Here is a 20855-nt window from a genome sequence, read left to right as displayed (position 1 = left end):
CGGCCTGACCACCGCCCTATAGAGCCTCAGCTATTTTGTTCAGTTCTGGGCACCATGGAAAGATGTAGTTAAGTTGGAAAGGGTGCAGAGAAGATTTACAAGGATGTTGCCAGGACTCAAGGGTCTGAGTATAGGGAGGGGCTGGGTAGGCTAGGACTCTATTCCTTGGAGCGCAGGAGGATGAGGGGTGATCTTATTGAGGTGGATAAATTCAAAGGAGGAATAGCTCAGGTAAACACACAGTCTCGTGCTCAGTGTCGGGGAAGGGAGAACCAGAGGGCATAGGCTTCAGGTGAAGGGGGAAAGATTTTAAAATAATTTCTGGGGTAACTTTTTCACACAAAGGGTGGTAGGTGTGTGGAACGAGCTGCCAGAGGAGGTTGTTAAAGCAGGGACTATCGCAATGTTTAAGACAGGTGCATGGATAGGACAGGTTTAGAGGGATATGGGCTAAACGCAAGCAAGTGGAACAAGTGTAGATGGGACATGTTGGTTGATGGGGGCAAGTTGGGCCAGAGGGCCTGTTCCCACACTGTATGACTCTATGACAATCTTCACTTTGTAATGAGAAATTATTTTAATGGTCATAATTTTGCAACAAGTGTAATCACAATCTGAAAATAAAGACTTCTCCACAACATGAATTTTGAAAATTAATGTCCTCATAAATTTCAGCTCATTCAAGTTTTCACCATACTCTGTGAGAAATTTTCAATACAATTTTCTTTAATTTTAAAAAGCAACGAAAAATCCAATTACTATGCATCCAACCAATCAGTGATCTGCATGAATTCTCAAAAGCACTCCAAATAAATTCTGATTTGATGATTATACATCACATACATTGTACAGAATAAATGATTTTAAGTAAATGACCTGAAATCCATTTCAAGTTTTTCATTCCAACATGGCTGGGATCCATCAGCAATACTTGTCTGATACATTGATTGCTGGAAGGTTACTTCTACAAAAGGTTGCACTTGAATCTATACAAGATAAAAAAAATACATTTTACTTTCATGTGCTTTCTTCACCTTCCTCTCCAAAAACGGAGCTGATATTTTGTTCAAGTCCTCGTTTTATAAAATGAGTTCAGTTTGGAATGTGGCCATTCTGGTAAACAGAAACTTTGTCCATAATACCAATAGAGCAAGAATAAATTGAGCCTATGTTTTTTTCAAAAATCTTGCTACAGGCATAGAACAAAATTGTAAATAAAGGTAAGACTCTATTAATTAGCTCCAAGTTTAGGAGTCAATACGTCATTTGTGGGAGAATCCCAAGCTCATAGGAATGAAATACTTAAGTGTACAAAATTCTGAGGTTAATTGCAAGCAATCAATTAACATAAAATATCTATGTAATCTTTCTATTCCTACCTAGTCAGTTAGCTTCTGGGTGGATGATCATTTATTGTGATATATTGTAACACTTTTGGCTATCCCAATGTCTGAGGCATGTAACAGACATAATGTTTATTTGGGAATCTTCAAACCAGATCACTGCCTCTAAATTTATTAATCCACTTTCTCATCTTGAATTCCCTACTTTGTTTTATTGTGATATCTGCAACCTCCTAAAATAATTGTCAGTCCTCACATATCTACTCTCTTCTCACTTTGAATGCAAAACTGTACTTTTCTTTCACATTTGGTGTCAAAGCTTTTATCAAATGAGACTCTGTGTTTTGAGCCCTCTCCCCTTCCCTCTTCCCATCTGTTTCTGGTCTTCTCCCTACTTCTCTCCCTTTCGGAAATTAAGAATATTACCTATAGTCAGAAGAGCGGTACTAACTTACATTTGGAAATGTAGGGATTAACCAAAGATGGTCAGCATGGCTTTGTTTTGAACAGATCCAATCTAAATAATTAGACTGAATTTTTTGAGAAGAAACATTATGTATAGATAAGGACTATGCAATTGATGTAGTCCAAGCAGCCTTAAATATTGCCTTTGACAAGGTATCACATGGCCGAATGGTCTAAAAGGTTGGTCTATCGGATCCAAGACAAGTTGGCAAACCAATCCAATGATTTGCGGAGGCAGAGGGTGATGATGAAGGGTTGTTTCTGTGTTTGAAACCCAGTGACCAGCAGTGTACCAATGGGGTTACTGCTGGGACCTACCTTACTGTTTATTATACACATTAACAATTTAGAAGACAGAAAGATATTGATCTGTAAAATGGAAGGAGCAATGGAATTTAATCCTGATAAATGTGATGTGATGAATTTTGGGAAGACTAATAACAGTAGGACATGCACAATCAATGGTAGGATTTTAACGAGTATTAAGGAACAGAGGGAGATTGGTGCCTATCCTAGATCATCGAATGTCAAAAACTGGAAACCATGGGTTTGTGGTTAAAGGGGAAGAGGTTTAGAGGAGATCTGAAGAATTTTGTTTTCACTCTGTTGGTGGTTGGAATCAGGAATGCACTGCTTGAATGATGGGTGGTACTCTCACATTTAATAAGTGTCTGGACAAGCACTTAAATAGCCAACATATAGATGGCTGAAGACCAAGTGTTGACAAATGAAATTAGTTGGATAAGCAATTGATAGTTGGTATGGACATAGTGGGCAGAGGGACCTGTTTCTGTGCTGCTCAGAAGGAACCTTCATGACTGCATTGGCTGCTATTTAAAGTAAAACCTTAAATCTAGCAGTGCTGCCATAACTATTATGATAGAACAAGAACATTTACAAGGTTGATTTGAGATTTTACAGGTGGCTCAATGTCCCAATGCATTATCCTGCCAATGTGCAATGCTTTTAACCATCTACATCTGATATTTCAGAGCTTTCGTATCTAATGCATATCAACATTATCGGAGTAGCATAACATAATTTTTACTATCTTTTTGAACTGGAAAAATTGTTATTAAATTATCACTTTTGAAGTGATATCATATTAGCTGTAAAATATTTGTTGTGTATTGACATTGTAAAATACACGATTATAGCTGTTTTATTTCTTATACTTTATATAATTTTCCAACTGTAACTTTTAACAAATGGCATTGTTTGGCTACCTGGTTAAAAGGATCCTCTTCACCTTCAGGTTTCCTATAATGCATGTTGCTCGACATTCCAGACACTGGAGACATTAGACCAAAAAGTGGCTGTGCCCTAAAAGTAAAAGTATTCCACAATTTATATCGATTACTAATGACTAGGATGACTGACAGCATTCAGAATCACAGCAACAGATGTCCACAAATTATAATAAACTACACAATGATTTTATATAGCATTTGAAATGCTATTGGATATCCAAAACCCCAAATCAGGTTTTTGTGCACATACAGCACACTTATGAATACTGAATCTGGGTCTTGTGTGTTGTAAGGTAAGTTTATGCACTCAGATCACAGGTCACATGCACTGAAATGTCAAATGACAAATGCTACTTCAACAGAATGTTACCTTTGATACTAGAATTTGAATACTGGAGCGTTGGGACCTTTTTTTGCCAGTTAGTTAAAGGCTCTTATCTCCTGGGCAACTGCCAGGGACTGAAAGTCATCTATATTCTTCCAAAGGACTTAATTATCTTTAAATTGTTAATGAACATTCCAAATTATTTCTCTCTGTCAAATATGAAGCTTACCTCCACCAGATTAACTACCCAAATCAAATTCCTTGGTTGCACCAACTATCTTCCCAGATTTTATTTTCAGGGATTATCTGTCCCTATTTTCAGGGATTATCTGTCCTGATTTAACTATTCCCATGAATTTTTGTGTTCTCGGCTTCCAAACTGTCTCCCCTATCAATCACCTACCTCTCCCATCCTAACTGGTGGTCAGTGAATTCCTTCACACACCACTCTCTGCAATGGTAGAAGATTGCAAGGATAAGAACTTAATGCAAATAGGATTTGCCAGTTTAACTGTGATATTTTTTAAATCAACCATTTCCTGATTCATACATCATCCCATATGAATTGCACCATAGCTTTTCTATCATTTAACTTTAGGTACAGCTTCTTTGTCATATCCAAGCTTGACTAAGGAAACTTCATAAAACCTCGTGTTTGTCTTTCAGTTCCTTTATTCTTGGCAGAGACATTATGCTCACTAATTTCTTTAAAGGGTCTTGTGTGAATGACGTTAATATTTTCAATGAAATGGGTCTTGCTGAGTTTTGAAATCAGCTGCAGCTAAGATTATGAGATAACGTTGGATCTGAATTAGATCAGCACTATGAGGAAATAGTAAGGCACGTTTTGCCAGTAGAAGAGAAGCAGCATTCTTCTGTCATTCCACTACAGAGATAGACACAAAATGCTGGAGTAACTCAGCAGGTCAGACAGTATTTCTGGAGAAATGCATAGGTGACGTTCCAGGTTGGGACCCTTCTTCAGACTGATTGTAGTAGGGAGGGCAAGGGGGTAACCAAAGAGATTTTGTGATAGGTCGAGGGAGGAGAGGGAGAGGGAGGTGTTTGCAGAAGTTACCTAAAATTGGAGAATTCAACGTTCATCGTGCAAGCTACCCAAGCAAAATGTGCAAAATATGAGGTGCTGTTACTCCAATTTGCATGTGGCCTCTGGCAATGGAGGAAGCCCAGGACAGAAAGGTTGGAATGGGAAGGGAAGGAAAGTTAAATTGGTTAGCAACTCGGAAATCCAGTAGGCCTTGACAGACCAGAGTGTAAGTGTGTAGCGAAACGGTCGCCGAGTCTACGCTATCCCGCCAATGTACAGGGGCCTACATCAGGAACACCGGATGCAGTAGAAGAGGTTAGAGGAAGTGCATGTGAACCTCTGTCTCACCTGGAAGGAGTGTTGGGGTCCCTGGATGGAGTTGAAGGAGAAGGTATAAGGATAGATGCAACATCTCATGCGTTGACAGAGGAAAGTACCCAGAGAGAGGTTGGTTGGGCAGGAAAGGATGAGTGAACCTAAGAGTTGCGGAGGGAACGGTCTCTGTAGAAGACAAAAAGGTGGTGGGGATAGGAGGATGTGATAAGTTGTGATATCACGTTGGATGATAACAATATGGATTGTTAGCTCAGCTCCATGCTCCCTGCATCACCCAACCATCTTCTGTCAATTTTATAGCTCATTACTTTCAAAACACATACAGCACTAATATTGTTTGCCTCCATCTTTGGTTGCCCTTACAAATTTTGTAGTTAGAAACATTGCTTCTTTTTTTGAAGTTCTCTTGATACCCATATTCACTAAATGGAAATAAGTTAACAAATAAATCCAGTTGGCTCTGTAAACTAATTTTCATCACAACCTCTTCATTTAAGATCTCCGTAATACCTAGCATTAGCACATTTTTATTGATTTCTTCATAAATTTTCTTCTTGATTCAGTGTTCATTATTTGATTACACGGTGAAGCTATTGGAATTATAGCACCTGTACCAAGTTTTTAATTGTAATCTTTTTTCTGATATTGGGAAAAATGATATGGGGAAATAAAGGCATTGAAACTGATGTCATGGGATTTTGTGAAATTCTCTCAGAGCACACCAGGTTTGAAGAAATATATTTTTACCCACCAACCCAGATCCCTCCAAATAATCAGTGTAGATGGATGGGAAATTATGCCAAGGTATCACCTTGGAAAGGGAATAGTCAAGGATTTCTCCAGATTGCATCATTAGATCATGGGTTAGGTTGTGGGGGTGGGACAAAAGGAGGAGCCGGCATGCTTTGTAACCTTGTCAGCGCCATAGGTGGCTGCTATTTGTATACATTGTGTATGCAGCAAAGAATCTCACTGTGCCAAATCATATGTGACAGTGAAGTATTCCTATTCCTAGATTACCATCATTATCAATTGGTCCGCTATCGAGGCACAAAGAAGCAAGGGCCAATTTGATATCCAAGAAGCTACAAGCTAGAAATCGCTGGGCATTGCACATGAGATGGAAATGCTTCTACCCACAAGTAGCTGTAATAATCTTCACTACAGGTGTGATTTTATTGCTGCTAACGTCCAGTTTTCAATCACATTTCACATGTAAAGTTGCATACATGATTTTACACCGAATGCAAGTTACTAGGCACTTGATAAACCAGGTGGGCCTGTTCCTGCATTAGTTAACCTCAAGGCTAATCCCAATACTAACTCTAACATGAGAATCAGGGTTAACATGGCAGGAAATTGTTTCAAGTCATTGTGGTGAAATAGATGTAAGGACAATTTTACTTGGCTAGGTGTCGATCGTCAGATCTACAGATACTGAATTGAGTAACCTTATGGATGAGGTAAAAACGTACAGGGAAGTCTGGGTAAGCAGTGTGGCTTTTTTGAAAACTATAGTATATACAAGAAAAGACAGCGAGACGAGACCTATCCCAGAGTGGAGTTTATTTCACATTCCAACAGTTGTTTTGTTTAAATGTTTCCTGATGTCTAAAGACAACACAATTGTCACATCAGGAGGGTGAACCGGGGTAATGCCTCCAGCGCGGCTGCAGGAGGTACTGCCGGGACATAAAGATGGCCGGGAGAGGAGAGGGACATCAGTTCGCAGGCCAATCCAGTTGTCGGCAACGGAGGTAGGCCCTGCAGGAGCCTGGAGAATACCTGAATCGGGGATCGTTCCAGTAGACCGAGCACGAGTGCGGACCGGACTTGGAACTTTGAAAATGAAGCTAAAATGTGATGATGCCTAAAATAATTTCACTGTGCCGTTGCACACGTGACAAATAAAGCACCATCTAATATACTGTAGCAAGCCTAGATTTCTCAATACTTTTGCCAACGAGGTCTTGCATTCCATTCATGTAAAAAAATCACTGTCAAAACCGATGCATGTTCTTTGAGAGCATCTTTCTGGTGGCATTTTCCAGAGGGTAGAAAATGTTAAATTATCACCCTTTAGAAAGGAGAGTGACAATAAATTGGAAATGAAAATTACCTAATAACCATATTGGCTTCAATAATCATAGCAACATAATATTCACGTAGAAAGAATACGAGACATAATTCTTACAAACCTTCACAAAACGGTATACATTTCGTACCTGACAACGCACTTCCTCATTGGTATGTTGTATGCTCCTATTACATTAATAAGCATCTTAATATCTCCATCAGACAAGGTCTGAGCAGGTATTTTCTTTCTTTCCTTACGCATAGGTTTCAATGTTTTTCGAGGTGCAATTATGTCGAACAAGGCAAGGCTTATTTGGCTTTGATACAATAATTAACAGTAATAAGTTAGGCAAGTGTGTTACTGGCTTTCAATTCCAAAAGATAAAATAATATAAAATGTTCATTTTTATTTCTCTAATAAAAGATTACTATGAAGGAAATATTTTTTGTGAACTTAATCATAATGGCTTCCTTCCTCTTAAATATTTTGGAAGATTCATGGTGAGACAGGTGTGCAATACTAACCAGACATGTAGTTCATTACTTCTAAACACCTTTAGTGGATATCTATTTTTCACTCACTGGGGCCAAACTGATTCATAGTAAACAGAATATGTGGATAAACACCTTCCTCGAACAAAATATCTTCGCCATGGTGTTGTTGGGACATTAAACATTCTTAAATCCATATTCTTAGAGGATGCAAACAGGAGGATGACACAGTTAAAAGGGTAATTTGCATCAATTGAATTGTCACAGGTACGATATTTGAATATAAAATAATCAGAACTCAGTAAAGATTTTACTATCACAACCCTACCTCAGCAACAAATTAATATGGAGTTTGAATAAGTTGCAGTGCATACTTCAGTTTGCACGATTATGGTCTGATTACTGAAATTACTGATAATTTATTATTGATTATTGCATATTTATTGATTTTGCATTTATGTGCCTGTATAGCTGCAGCAAGTTAGAATGCAATTGTTACACTCCTGGTGAATATGACAACAAACACCCTTGACGCTCTTTGGAGCATTTATTTTCCATATACTAAGTGATAGCAAAGGTAAGTTCTGTCACAGATCACCTACGGTTCAAGAACAAAAAAACGTTTACATTTGAAGAATAGCATCCAGAGGAACCAAAACCAGAACTGACTACTATGAATCAAGAGTAAATATGTACATGTGTGCCGTTGGTTACAGTTAAATGTCAAAGCTGCAAAATGTTTAGAATACAGAGGTTATACAAAACAATGTCAGTTTGCAGTATTTTTGGTAATTTCATGTAATATGTAATGGATTCGTAGAGATTTAGGATTTAGTGTTATGTAATGAACTGGATTTGATAAGGGAACTCAAGATAAAGGAACCATTATGAGGTAGCGACCACAACATGATAAATTTTAATCTGTAATTTGTGAGAGAGAAGGTGAAATTGGATGTGTCGGTATTGCAGCTATGGCAAATGGGACTACCGAGGAATGAGGGAGGAGCTGGCCAAAGTTGACTGGAAAAGGACCCTAGCAGGGATGATGGTGGAACAGCAATGGCAGGAATTTCTGGAAATAATCTATGGAATTCTTTGCCACAGAAGGCTGTGGAGGCCAAGTCAGTGGATATTTTTTTAATGCATAGATAGATAGATTCTTGATTAGTACAGGTGTCAGATGTGTTGGGGAGAAGGCAGGAGAATGGGGTTAGGGATGAGAGATAGATCAGCCATGATTGAATGGTGTAGTAGACTTGATGGGCTAAATGGCCTAATTCTACTCCTATTCCTTATGACCTTATGATCACAACATTTGTAGCGATACAAGAAACTGGAGATGCTAGAATCTTAAGCAAAAAATGAAGTGCTGGACGAATACAGCATGCTATACAGAATTTGTGGAGGAAATAAATTAATATTCATGTCATAGGAGCAGAATTAGGCCATTCGGCCCTCTGAGTCTCCTCCACCATTCAATCATAGATGATCTATCTTTCCCTCTCAAACCCACTCTCCTGCCCTGTCTCCATAACCTTTGACACCCTTACCAAACAAGTATCCATCACTCTCAGCCTTAAAAATCCCCAAGGACTTGGCCTCCATAGCTGTCTGTGGCAGTGAATTCCACAGATTCACTACCGTCTGACTAAAGAAATTCCTCTTCATATCCTTTCGAAAGTAAATCCTTTTATTTTGAGGCTCTGGCCTCTGGTTCTAGAATCCCCCACTGGTGGAAACATCCTCTCCACATCCTCTCTATGCAGGTAAGTTTCTTTTTTTTTCTTTTTTTAAAATTTTTGTTAGAAGTAAGTACAATAATGTGGTACCACAATACCTAATACTTGTTGACATATTACATTTCATATACAACTTCTTATTTTTTAATTTAATAATAAAACAGGAACAAGGAAGAAAAGAGTAGAAAAGAAGAGATTGACGTAAGTGGTGCGTGAGATAGAAAGAAGAAGGAAGAAAGAAGAAGAAGTATAAAGAGCAAGAGACGAAAAGAGAAAAGAAAAAAAAAGAGAAAAAGGAAAAAGGAGATTGAAAGCGATATATCTATTTTATGTTCCAGGCCACTCGTCACCTGATTCTGAAACATTTTATTTCTATGGTTGTGTTGCACCCTTGTAAGAAGTCGATAAAAGGAGACCAAATCAATAAGAATTGGTCTGTTTTACCTGCTAGAAGGAGTCGCATTTCTTCCAGATATGCCGTTTCCGACATATTTGAAATCCACATTTTGAGCGTTGGTGTTGGCGCATTTTTCCAAAATTTAAGTATGAGTTTTTTTGCCGTTATTAAACCATAATTAAGTAGAGATTTTTGAAACGTATTTAGCTTATTCCCTTCTTCCATTGATCCAAAGATAATTTTCTGTATTAGGTTCAAGTCTTCTATTAAATAGTTTTGTAAAAATGTCAAAAATGTCATTCCAAAATTTGTAAAGTTTTATACAGGAGACAAAAGAGTGTGTTATAGTGGCATTCTCAGATAAGCATTTATCACAGATGGGAGAGATATTTGCATAGATTTTATTCAATCTTGTTTTCGAGTAGTATAATCTATGAAAATTTTAAATTGAATTAAATTATGTTTTGCATTAATCGAACATTTATGTATATATATCAGGTATTTTTCCCATGTTTCTTTCGAAATTTTTATCTGTAGTTCTCATTCCCAATCTGCTCTGATTGCCTCTGTCGATGGTGATTCTATATTTAAAATTATATTATACTAGACCAAGTGCAGACCCGTTGGGTCTGTTTCCCCAACATCGTTTCCGGGGGGGGGGGGGGGGGGGGGGGGGGGGGGGGGGAGTAGGGGGCTGCGGCATCACACTCAAATTAACCACCCCCCAAACTCACAGGTGAGTTTGGGGGGTAAGAAGAGGGGAGGGAGGGAAGAGGATGAGGTGGAAAACATGACAGATTTGGGAGGGAAAGGAGAGCGGGGTAGGGGGGAGTGAGAGAGGGGGATGGGGAGAGAGATGTGGGGGGGGGGGGGGGATGGGGAGGGAGGGGAGGAGGGGGAGAGGGGTGGAAGGAGAGACAGGAAAGAGTGGGAAGGGAGAGGAGGGAGGAGGAGAGGGGTAGGGGGAAGGGTGGAGAGAGGGAAGGGAAGGGTGGGGTAGAGAGGGAAGGGGGGTGAGGGAGAGAGGGAGAGGGAGAGGGGTGAGGAGAGGGAGAGGGGTGAGGAGAGGGAGAGGGGTGAGGAGAGGGAAACATAGAAATTAAGTGCAGTAGTAGGCCATTCGGCCCTTCGAGCCTGCACCACCATTCAATATGATCATGGATGATCATCCAACTCAGTATCCTGTACCTGCCTTCTCTCCATACCCCCTGATCCCTTTAGCCACAGGGGCCACATCTAACTCCCTCTTAAATATAGCCAATGAACTGGCCTCAACTACCTTCTGTGGCAGAGAATTCCAGAGATTCACCACTCTCTGTGTGAAAAATGTTTTTTCTCATCTCGGTCATAAAGGATTTCCCCCTTATCCTTAAACTGTGACCCCCTGTTCTGGACTCCCCAACATCTGGAACAATCTTCCTGCATCTAGCCTGTCCAACCCCTTAAGAATTTTGTAAATTTCTATAAGATCCCCCCTCAATCTTCTAAAATCTAGCGAGTACAAGCCAAGTCTATCCAGTCTTTCTTCATTTGAAAGTCCTGACATCCCAGGAATCAGTCTGTTGAACCTTCTCTGTACTCCCTCTATGGTCTGTTCCCCAACGGCGTTTGCGCGGGGGGGGGGAGAAGAGGGGAAGGGGAGGGAGGAGGAGGAAACGGGATAGATTTGGGAGGGAAAGGAGAGCGGGGGGGGTAGGGGGTGAGGGATGGGGGGAGAGAGCTTGGGGGGGGGGGGAGGGGGGATGGGGAGAGGGGGGGGGGGGAAAGAGGGGAGAGTGTGGGGGGGGAAAGGGAGGAGGAGAGGGGTAGCGGGGAGTGATGGAAGAGGGACAGAGGGATAGGGGAAGGGTGTGGGGGGGAGAGAAGGTAGGGGGTGGGGTAGAGAGGGAAGGGGGTGGGGGAGAGAGGGATGGGAGAGGGGGTGAGGAGAGGGGGAGGAGAGAGTGGGAGAGAAGTGGAAGAGTGGGGAGGGAGGGAGAGGTAGAGGGGTTGAGGTAGTGGTAGAAGAGGGACAGAGGGGTAGGGGGAAGGGGGTGGGTAGGTAGGGAGGTGGTAGAGAGGGAAGGGGGTGGTGGTAGAGAGGGAAGGGGGGTGGGGGAGAGAGAGATGGGTGGCAGAGGGAGAGTGGTGAGGAGAGGAAACATAGAAACATAGAAATTAAGTGCAGTAGTAGGCCATTCGGCCCTTCGAGCCTGCACCATTCTCCATTCAATATGATCACGGCTGATCATCCAACTCAGTATCCTGTTCCTGCCTTCTCTCCATACCCCCTGATCCCTTTAGCCACAAGGGCCACATCTAACTCCCTCTTAAATATAGCCAATGAACTGGCCTCAACTACCTTCTGTGGCAGAGAGTTCCAGAGACTCACCACTATCTGTGTGAAAAATGTTTTCCTCATCTCAGTACTAAAGGATTTCCCCTTTATCCTTAAACTGTGTCCCGCTTGTCCTGGACTTCCCCAACATCTGGAACAATCTTCCTGCATCAGACAAATGCAATTCAGGACTTTTCACTTCACAAGCAAAACCAGAATGACAGTTAGTGAAGAATTCGAATAATCGCTGAGCGTTCTCTATGGCAACAATGTATTTGAGCATTGGGCATTGTGACATCACACGATGGAACGTTCACCATGGGCTGGGCTCCTGCAAAGGCATATGTAAATGAATCCATTCCGATTGGACATATGTGAACATTGGGCATTGTGACATCACACGATGGAACATTCACCATGGGCTGGTGCTGCTTCTATGGGTGAGAAGCCGGTTTCTTTTTGAAATATTGTGGTGGGGGGTGGGGGGGGGGGGGGGTGAAGGATTTGATTAAAAAAGTGTACTTAAACACGACGAAATGTAATGAGGAGCGGATACTTAGAAAGAAAAGCGAAATCTCTACCGAAATGGAAAAGACGTCGGCGATTCTGCGTCCGGTTTCGGAGTTGCGGAGAATCAAAGGAAGAAACGCGGCCGGAAAGCCGTACATGCCAATGGATGCATTCCGATTGGACGTCCGCGAGCATCGGGCATTGTGACATCGCACGGCGGGAACGAATCGAAAGGCAGGAAGGGATCCGTACTGCAGGCGGACGGATGGATTTGAGTTTTATATATTAACTAGACCAAGTGCAGACCCGTTGGGTCTGTTTCCCCAACAGCGTTTGCAGGGGGGGGGGAGTAGGGGCTGCGGCATCACACTCAAATTAACCACCCCCCAAACTCACAGGTGGGGGGAGGGGGGGGGGGGGGGGGTGAGAAGAGGGGAGGGGGGGGAGAGGGGAGAGGAGGGAGGAGGAGGAGGAAACATGACAGATTTGGGAGGGAAAGGAGAGCGGGGTAGGGGGTGAGAGAGGGGGGATGGGGATGGGGAGAGAGAGAGTGGGGGAGGGGGGGATGGGGAGGGAGGGGAGGAGGAGGGGGAGGGAGGGGAGGAGGGAGAGACGGGAAAGAGTGGGGAGGGAGAGGGAGGAGGAGAGGGGTAAGGGGAAGGGGGGGGGGTGGAGAGAGGGAAGGGGTGGGGTAGAGAGGGAAGGGGGGTGAGGGAGAGAGGGTGAGAGGAGAGAGGGAGAGGGGTGAGGGAGGAGAGGGAGGAGAGGGAGAGGGAAAGAGGGAAACATAGAAATTAAGTGCAGTAGTAGGCCATTCGGCCCTTCGAGCGTGCACCACCATTCAATATGATCAAGGATGATCATCCAACTCAGTATCCTGTACCTGCCTTCTCTCCATACCCCCTGATCCCTTTAGCCACAAGGGCCACATCTAACTCCCTCTTAAATATAGCCAATGAACTGGCCTCAACTACCTTCTGTGGCAGAGAATTCCAGAGATTCACCACTCTCTGTGTGAAAAATGTTTTTCTCATCTCGGTCATAAAGGATTTCCCCCTTATCCTTAAACTGTGACCCCCTGTTCTGGACTTCCCCAACATCTGGAACAATCTTCCTGCATCTAGCCTGTCCAACCCCTTAAGAATTTTGTAAGTTTCTATAAGATCCCCCCTCAATCTTCTAAAATCTAGCGAGTACAAGCCAAGTCTATCCAGTCTTTCTTCATTTGAAAGTCCTGACATCCCAGGAATCAGTCTGTTGAACCTTCTCTGTACTCCCTCAATGGTCTGTTTCCCCAACGGCGTTTGCGGGGGGAGGTGAGAAGAGGGGAGGGAGGAGGAGGAAAACGGGATAGATTTGGGAGGGAAAGGAGAGAGGGGGGGTAGGGGGTGAGAGATGGGGAGAGAGCTTTGGGGGAGGGGGGATGGGGAGGGAGGGGAGGGGAGCAGGGTGGGATGGGGAGAGGGGTGGGGAAAGGGGGAAAGAGGGGAAAGAGTGGGGGGGGGGAGGAGGAGAGGGGGTAGCGGGAGTGATGGAAGAGGGACAGAGGGATAGGGGAAGGGTGTGGGGGGGAGAGAGGTAGGGGGGGTGGGGTAGAGAGGGAGGGGGGGGGGGGGAGAGGGGTGAGGAGAGGGGGGGGAGGGAGAGGAGTGGGAGAGAGAGTGGAAGAGAAGTGGGAGGGAGGGAGGGGTAGAGGGGTAGCGGGGGTGGTAGTGGTAGAAGAGGGACAGAGGGGTAGGGGGAAGGGGGGTGGTGGTAGAGAGGGAAGGGGGTGGGGGAGAGAGAGAGATGGGTGGCAGAGGTAGAGGGGTGAGGAGAGGGACACATAGAAACATAGAAATTAAGTGCAGTAGTAGGCCATTCGGCCCTTCGAGCCTGCACCATTCTCCATTCAATATGATCACGGCTGATAGAAACATAGAAACATAGAAAAACATAGAAATTAGGTGCAGGAGTAGGCCATTCGGCCCTTCGAGCCTGCACCGCCATTCAATATGATCATGGCTGATCATCCAACTCAGTATCCCGTACCTGCCTTCTCTCCATACCCCCTGATCCCCTTAGCCACAAGGGCCACATCTAACTCCCTCTTAAATATAGCCAATGAACTGGCCTCAATTACCCTCTGTGGCAGAGAGTTCCAGAGATTCACCACTCTCTGTGTGAAAAAAAGTTCTTCTCATCTCGGTTTTAAAGGATTTCCCCCTTATCCTTAAGCTGTGACCCCTTGTCCTGGACTTCCCTAACATCGGGAACAATCTTCCTGCATCTAGCCTGTCCAACCCCTTAAGAATTTTGTAAGTTTCTATAAGATCCCCTCTCAGTCTCCTAAATTCTAGAGAGTATAAACCAAGTCTATCCAGTCTTTCTTCATAAGACAGTCCTGACATCCCAGGAATCAGTCTGGAACGAAACTGGTGAACCGTCTCTGCACTCCCTCTATGGCAATAATGTCCTTCCTCAGATTTGGAGACCAAAACTGTACACAATACTCCAGGTGTGGGCTCACCAAGACCCTGTACAACTGCAGTAGAACCTCCCTGCTCCTTTACTCAAATCCTATTGCAATGAAAGCTAACATACCATTCGCTTTCTTCACTGCCTGCTGCACCTGCATGCCTACTTTCAATGACTGGTGTACCATGACACCCAGGTCTCGCTGCATCTCCCCCTTTCCCAATCGGCCACCATTTAGATAATAGTCTGCTTTCCCGTTTTTGCCACCAAAATGGATAACCTCACATTTATCCACATTATACTGCATCTGCCAAACATTTACCCACTCACCCAGCCTATCCAAGTCACCTTGCAGTCTCCTAGCATCCTCCTCACAGCTAACACTGCCACCCAGCTTAGTGTCATCAGCAAACTTGGAGATATTGCCAATTCCCTCATCCAGATCATTAATATATATTGTAAATAGCTGGGGTCCCAGCACTGAGCCTTGCGGTAGCCACTAGTCACTGCCTGCCATTGTGAAAAGGACCCGTTTCTCCTACTCTTTGCACTCTTTACTCTAATCATCCAGCTCAGTATCCCGTACCTGCCTTCTCTCCATACCCCCTGATCCCTTTAGCCACAAGGGCCACATCTAACTCCCTCTTAAATATAGCCAATGAACTGGCCTCAACTACCTTCTGTGGCAGAGAGTTCCAGAGACTCACCACTATCTGTGTGAAAAATGTTTCCCTCATCTCAGTACTAAAGGATTTCCCCTTTATCCTTAAACTGTGTCCCGCGTGTCCTGGACTTCCCCAACATCTGGAACAATCTTCCTGCATCAGACAAATGCAATTCAGGACTTTTCACTTCACAAGCAAAATCAGAAATGACAGTTAGTGAAGAATTTGAATAATCACTGAGCGTTCTCTATGGCAACAATGTATTTGAGCATTGGGCATTGTGACATCACACGATGGAACATTCACCATGGGCTGGGCTCCTGCAAAGGCATATGTAAATGAATCCATTCCGATTGGACATATGTGAACATCGGGCATTGTGACATCACACGATGGAACATTCACCATGGGCTGGTGCTGCTTGTGTGGGTGAGAATCCAGTTTCTTTTTGAAATATTGAGGTGGTGGGGGGGGGTGAAGGATTTGATTAAAAAAGTGTACCTAAACACGACGAAATGTAATGAGGAGCGGATACTTAGAAAGAAAAGCGAAATCTCTACCGAAATGGAAAAGACGTCGGCGATTCTGCGTCCGGTTTCGGAGTTGCGGAGAATCAAAGGAAGAAACGCGGCCGGAAAGCCGTACATGCAAATGGATCCATTCCGATTGGACGTCCGCGAGCATCGGGCATTGTGACATCGCACGGCGGGAACGAATCGAAAGGCAGGAAGGGATCCGTACTGCAGGCAGGCGGACGGATTTGAGTTTTATATATTAACTAGACCAAGTGCAGACCCGTAGGGTCTGTTTCCCCAACAGCGTTTGCGGTGGGGTGGGGAGGGGGGGTAGAGGCTGCGGCATCACACTCAAATTAACCACCCCCAAAACTCACAGGGTGGGGGGGGGGGGGGGGGGGGGGGGGTGAGAGAGAGGGGAGGGAGGGGAGAGGAGGAGGAGGAGGAAACATGACAGATTTTGGAGGGAAAAGGAGAGCGGGGTAGGGGGGGAGAGAGAGAGGGGATGGGGAGAGAGATGTGGGGGGGGGGGGGGGATGGGGGGGAGGGGGGGGAGGGAGGGGGAGGGGGTGGAGGGGAGAGACGGGAAAGAGTGGGGAGTGAGAGGGAGGAGGAGAGGGGTAGGGAGAAGGGGGGGGGTGGAGAGAGGGAAGGGGTTGGGGTAGAGAGGGAAGGGGGGTGAGGGAGAGAGGGAGAGGGGTGAGAGAGAGGGGTGAGGAGAGAGAGAGGGGTGAGGAGAGGGAAACATAGAAATTAAGTGCAGTAGTAGGCCATTCGGCCCTTCGAGCCTGCACCACCATTCAATATGATCAAGGATGATCATCCAACTCAGTATCCTGTACCTGCCTTCTCTCCATACCCCCTGATCCCTTTAGCCACAAGGGCCACATCTAACTCCCTCTTAAATATAGCCAATGAACTGGCCTCAACTACCTTCTGTGGCAGAGAATTCCAGAGATTCACCACTCTCTGTGTGAAAAATGTTTTTCTCATCTCGGTCATAAAGGATTTCCCCCTTATCCTTAAACTGTGACCCCCTGTTCTGGACTTCCCCAACATCTGGAACAATCTTCCTGCATCTAGCCTGTCCAACCCCTTAAGAATTTTGTAAGTTTCTATAAGATCCCCCCTCAATCTTCTAAAATCTAGCGAGTACAAGCCAAGTCTATCCAGTCTTTCTTCATTTGAAAGTCCTGACATCCCAGGAATCAGTCTGTTGAACCTTCTCTGTACTCCCTCTATGGTCTGTTTCCCCAACGGCGTTTGCGGGGGGGGGGGGGGGGGGAAGAGGGGGAGGGAGGAGGAGGAAACGGGATAGATTTGGGAGGGAAAGGAGAGCGGGGGGTAGGGGGTGAGGGATGGGGAGAGAGCTTTGGGGAGGGGGGGATGGGGAGGGAGGGGGGGTGGGGGGGGATGGGGATAGGGGGGGGGGGGAGAGGGGAAAGGAGAGGGGAGGAGGGAGGAGGAGGGGGGGTAGCGGGGAGTGATGGAAGAGGGGACAGAGGGATAGGGGAAGGGGTGTGGGGGGAGAGAAGGTAGGGGGTGGGGTAGAGAGGGAAGGGGGGGGGGGGAGAGAGGGATGGGAGAGGGGGGAGAGGAGGAGGGGGGAGGAGAGAGTGGGAGAGAAGTGGAAGAGTGGGGGGGGAGGGGAGGGAGGGAGGGGTAGAGGGGTAGCGGGAGTGGGTAGAAGAGGGACAGAGGGGTAGGGGGAAGGGGGTGGTGGTAGAGAGGGGGAGGGGGGTGGGGTGTGGTAGAGAGGGAAGGGGGGGGGGGGGAGAGAGAGATGGGTGGCAGAGGGAGAGGGGAGAGGAGAGGGACACATAGAAACATAGAAATTAAGTGCAGTAGTAGGCCATTCGGCCCTTCGAGCCTGCACCATTCTCCATTCAATATGATCACGGCTGATAGAAACATAGAAACATAGAAATTAGGTGCAGGAGTAGGCCATTCGGCCCTTCGAGCCTGCACCGCCATTCAATATGATCATGGCTGATCATCCAACTCAGTATCCCGTACCTGCCTTCTCTCCATACCCCCTGATCCCCTTAGCCACAAGGGCCACATCTAACTCCCTCTTAAATATAGCCAATGAACTGGCCTCAACTACCCTCTGTGGCAGAGAGTTCCAGAGATTCACCACTCTCTGTGTGAAAAAAAAAAAGTTCTTCTCATCTCGGTTTTAAAGGATTTCCCCCTTATCCTTAAGCTGTGACCCCTTGTCCTGGACTTCCCTAACATCGGGAACAATCTTCCTGCATCTAGCCTGTCCAACCCCTTAAGAATTTTGTAAGTTTCTATAAGATCCCCTCTCAGTCTCCTAAATTCTAGAGAGTATAAACCAAGTCTATCCAGTCTTTCTTCATAAGACAGTCCTGACATCCCAGGAATCAGTCTGGTGAACCGCCTCTGCACTCCCTCTATGGCAATAATGTCCTTCCTCAGATTTGGAGACCAAAACTGTACGCAATACTCCAGGTGGGGTCTCACCAAGACCCTGTACAACTGCAGTAGAACCTCCCTGCTCCTATACTCAAATCCTTTTGCAATGAAAGCTAACATACCATTCGCTTTCTTTACTGCCTGCTGCACCTGCATGCCTACCTTCAATGACTGGTGTACCATGACACCCAGGTCTCGCTGCAGCTCCCCCTTTCCCAATCGGCCACCATTTAGATAATAGTCTGATTTCCCGTTTTTGCCACCAAAATGGATAACATCACATTTATCCACATTATACTGCATCTGCCAAACATTTGCCCACTCACCCAGCCTATCCAAGTCACCTTGCAGTCTCCTACTCTAATCATCCAGCTCAGTATCCCGTACCCCCTTCTCTCCATACCCCCTGATCCCTTTAGCCACAAGGGCCACATCTAACTCCCTCTTAAATATAGCCAATGAACTGGCCTCCAACTACCTTCTGTGGCAGAGAGTTCCAGAGACTCACCACTATCTGTGTGAAAAATGTTTCCCTCATCTCAGTACTAAAGGATTTCCCCTTTATCCTTAAACTGTGTCCCGCGTGTCCTGGACTTCCCCAACATCTGGAACAATCTTCCTGCATCAGACAAATGCAATTCAGGACTTTTCACTTCACAAGCAAATCAGAAATGACAGTTAGTGAAGAATTTGAATAATCGCTGAGCGTTCTCTATGGCAACAATGTATTTGAGCATCGGGCATTATGACATCACACAATGGAACGTTCACCATGGGCTGGGCTCCTGCAAAGGCATATGTAAATGAATCCATTCCGATTGGACATATGTGAACATTGGGCGTTGTGACATCACACGATGGAACATTCACCATGGGCTGGTGCTGCTTGTGTGGGTGAGAATCCAGTTTATTTTTGAAATATTGAGGTGGGTGGGGGGGGGGGGGGGGGGGGGGTGAAGGACTTGATTAAAAAAGTGTACCTAAACACGACGAAATGTAATGAGGAGCGGATACTTAGAAAGAAAAGCGAAATCTCTACCGAAATGGAAAAGACGTCGGCGATTCTGCGTCCGGTTTCGGAGTTGCGGAGAATCAAAGGAAGAAACGCGGCCGGCAAGCCGTACATGCAAATGGATCCATTCTGATTGGACGTCCGCGAGCATCGGGCATTGTGACATAGCACGGCAGGAACGAATCGAAAGGCAGGAAGGGATCCGTACTGCAAGCGGACGGATTTGAGTTTCATATATTGATAGATAGATAGAGTAGATAGATAGATAGATAGATAGATAGATAGATAGATAGATAGATAGATAGATAGATAGATAGATAGATAGATAGATAGATAGATAGATAGATAAGTATGATGTTAAATTGCATGAATCTGCCTTAATATTCATTGCTTCATCTAATAAATCTAGAGTTAGACTTTGATATCCATTTTTTTTCAAATAATCTCTAATTTGAAGGTATTTAAAGTATTGGTTATTTTTCAAGTTGTATTTTAATTGTAATTGTTGAAATGATAAAAAAATTCCCATTTCATACGTCTCCTTTTAATTCCTAATCTTTCCCAATAGGTATACGTTTTGTCAGTGAGAGATGGTTTAAATGAGGGATTATTTACTATTGGAGATAAAAGCGATAAGTTTCTTAATTTCAAAGTTAGTTTTATTTGTTTCCAAATTCGAATTGTATTGTGGATAATTGGGTTCTTCTTATATATTGTGTTGTTTAATTTTATCGGGGAGAAGAGGATCGCTCCTATATTAAAAGGAGAACAATCCTCTTTCTCCATTCTTATCCATTCTACCTGTTGGGCAGAGCTGTCCAACCAAAAAATTATGTTTTTAATATGTACTGCCCAGTAGTAGTATAAAAAGTTCGGAAGTGTCAGTCCCCCAGATTCTTTAGGTTTACACAGGTGTTTTCTTTGGATTCTGTGCGATCTGTAGTCCCATATGAAGTTTGTAATATTGGAGTCTAATTTTTTTAATACATTTTTTGGTAAATATATTGGTATTGATTGAAATAGATATAATATTTGTGGTAGAAAAATCATTTTTATAGCATTTATTCTACCTATTAAAGACATCTGTAGGGTTTTCCTATGCAGGTAAGTTTCAATGACGTTCCCCCTCATCCTTCTAAACTCCAGCGATTAGAGGCTAAGTGCCATCAAGCACTCATCATACGTTAACCCATTCGTCCTCGGGATCATTCTCGTAGATGTCCTCTGGACCTCTCCAATGCCAGCACATCCTTCCTCAAATATGGATCCCAAAACTATACTCCAAATGCAGTCTGATCAGTGCCTTATAAAGTCTCAGCATTACATTCCTATTTTTTCCTTCTAGTCCTTTTGAAATAAATGGTAACATTGCATTACTGCCTTACTAGCGATTCAACATGCAAATTAACCTTTTGGGAATCCTGCGCTCTCTTTGCACCTCTGATATCTGAATCCTCTCCCCGTAGAAA

The 20855-nt window shown here is 44.4% G+C and overlaps 1 protein-coding gene across 1 annotated transcript in view; it reads right to left on the bottom strand.

The window, feature by feature from the left end:
* LOC129704367 (protein CC2D2B-like) overlaps positions 1 to 20855 on the bottom strand; it is a 244759-nt gene that overhangs the window by 45998 nt on the left and 177906 nt on the right. The window contains exons 33-35 of the mRNA XM_055647454.1: positions 6993 to 7169; positions 2984 to 3131; positions 877 to 986 (exon numbers count right to left, since the gene is read on the bottom strand). Coding sequence (XP_055503429.1) covers positions 877 to 986; positions 2984 to 3131; positions 6993 to 7169 — 435 coding nt within the window. The remainder of the gene's footprint in view (positions 1 to 876; positions 987 to 2983; positions 3132 to 6992; positions 7170 to 20855) is intronic.

Source organism: Leucoraja erinacea, chromosome 15, assembly GCF_028641065.1.
Source record: "Leucoraja erinacea ecotype New England chromosome 15, Leri_hhj_1, whole genome shotgun sequence".
Lineage (NCBI taxonomy): Eukaryota > Metazoa > Chordata > Chondrichthyes > Rajiformes > Rajidae > Leucoraja > Leucoraja erinaceus.
Note: the sequence above shows the minus strand (reverse complement) of the source record. Positions and strands in the feature narration are given on the sequence as shown.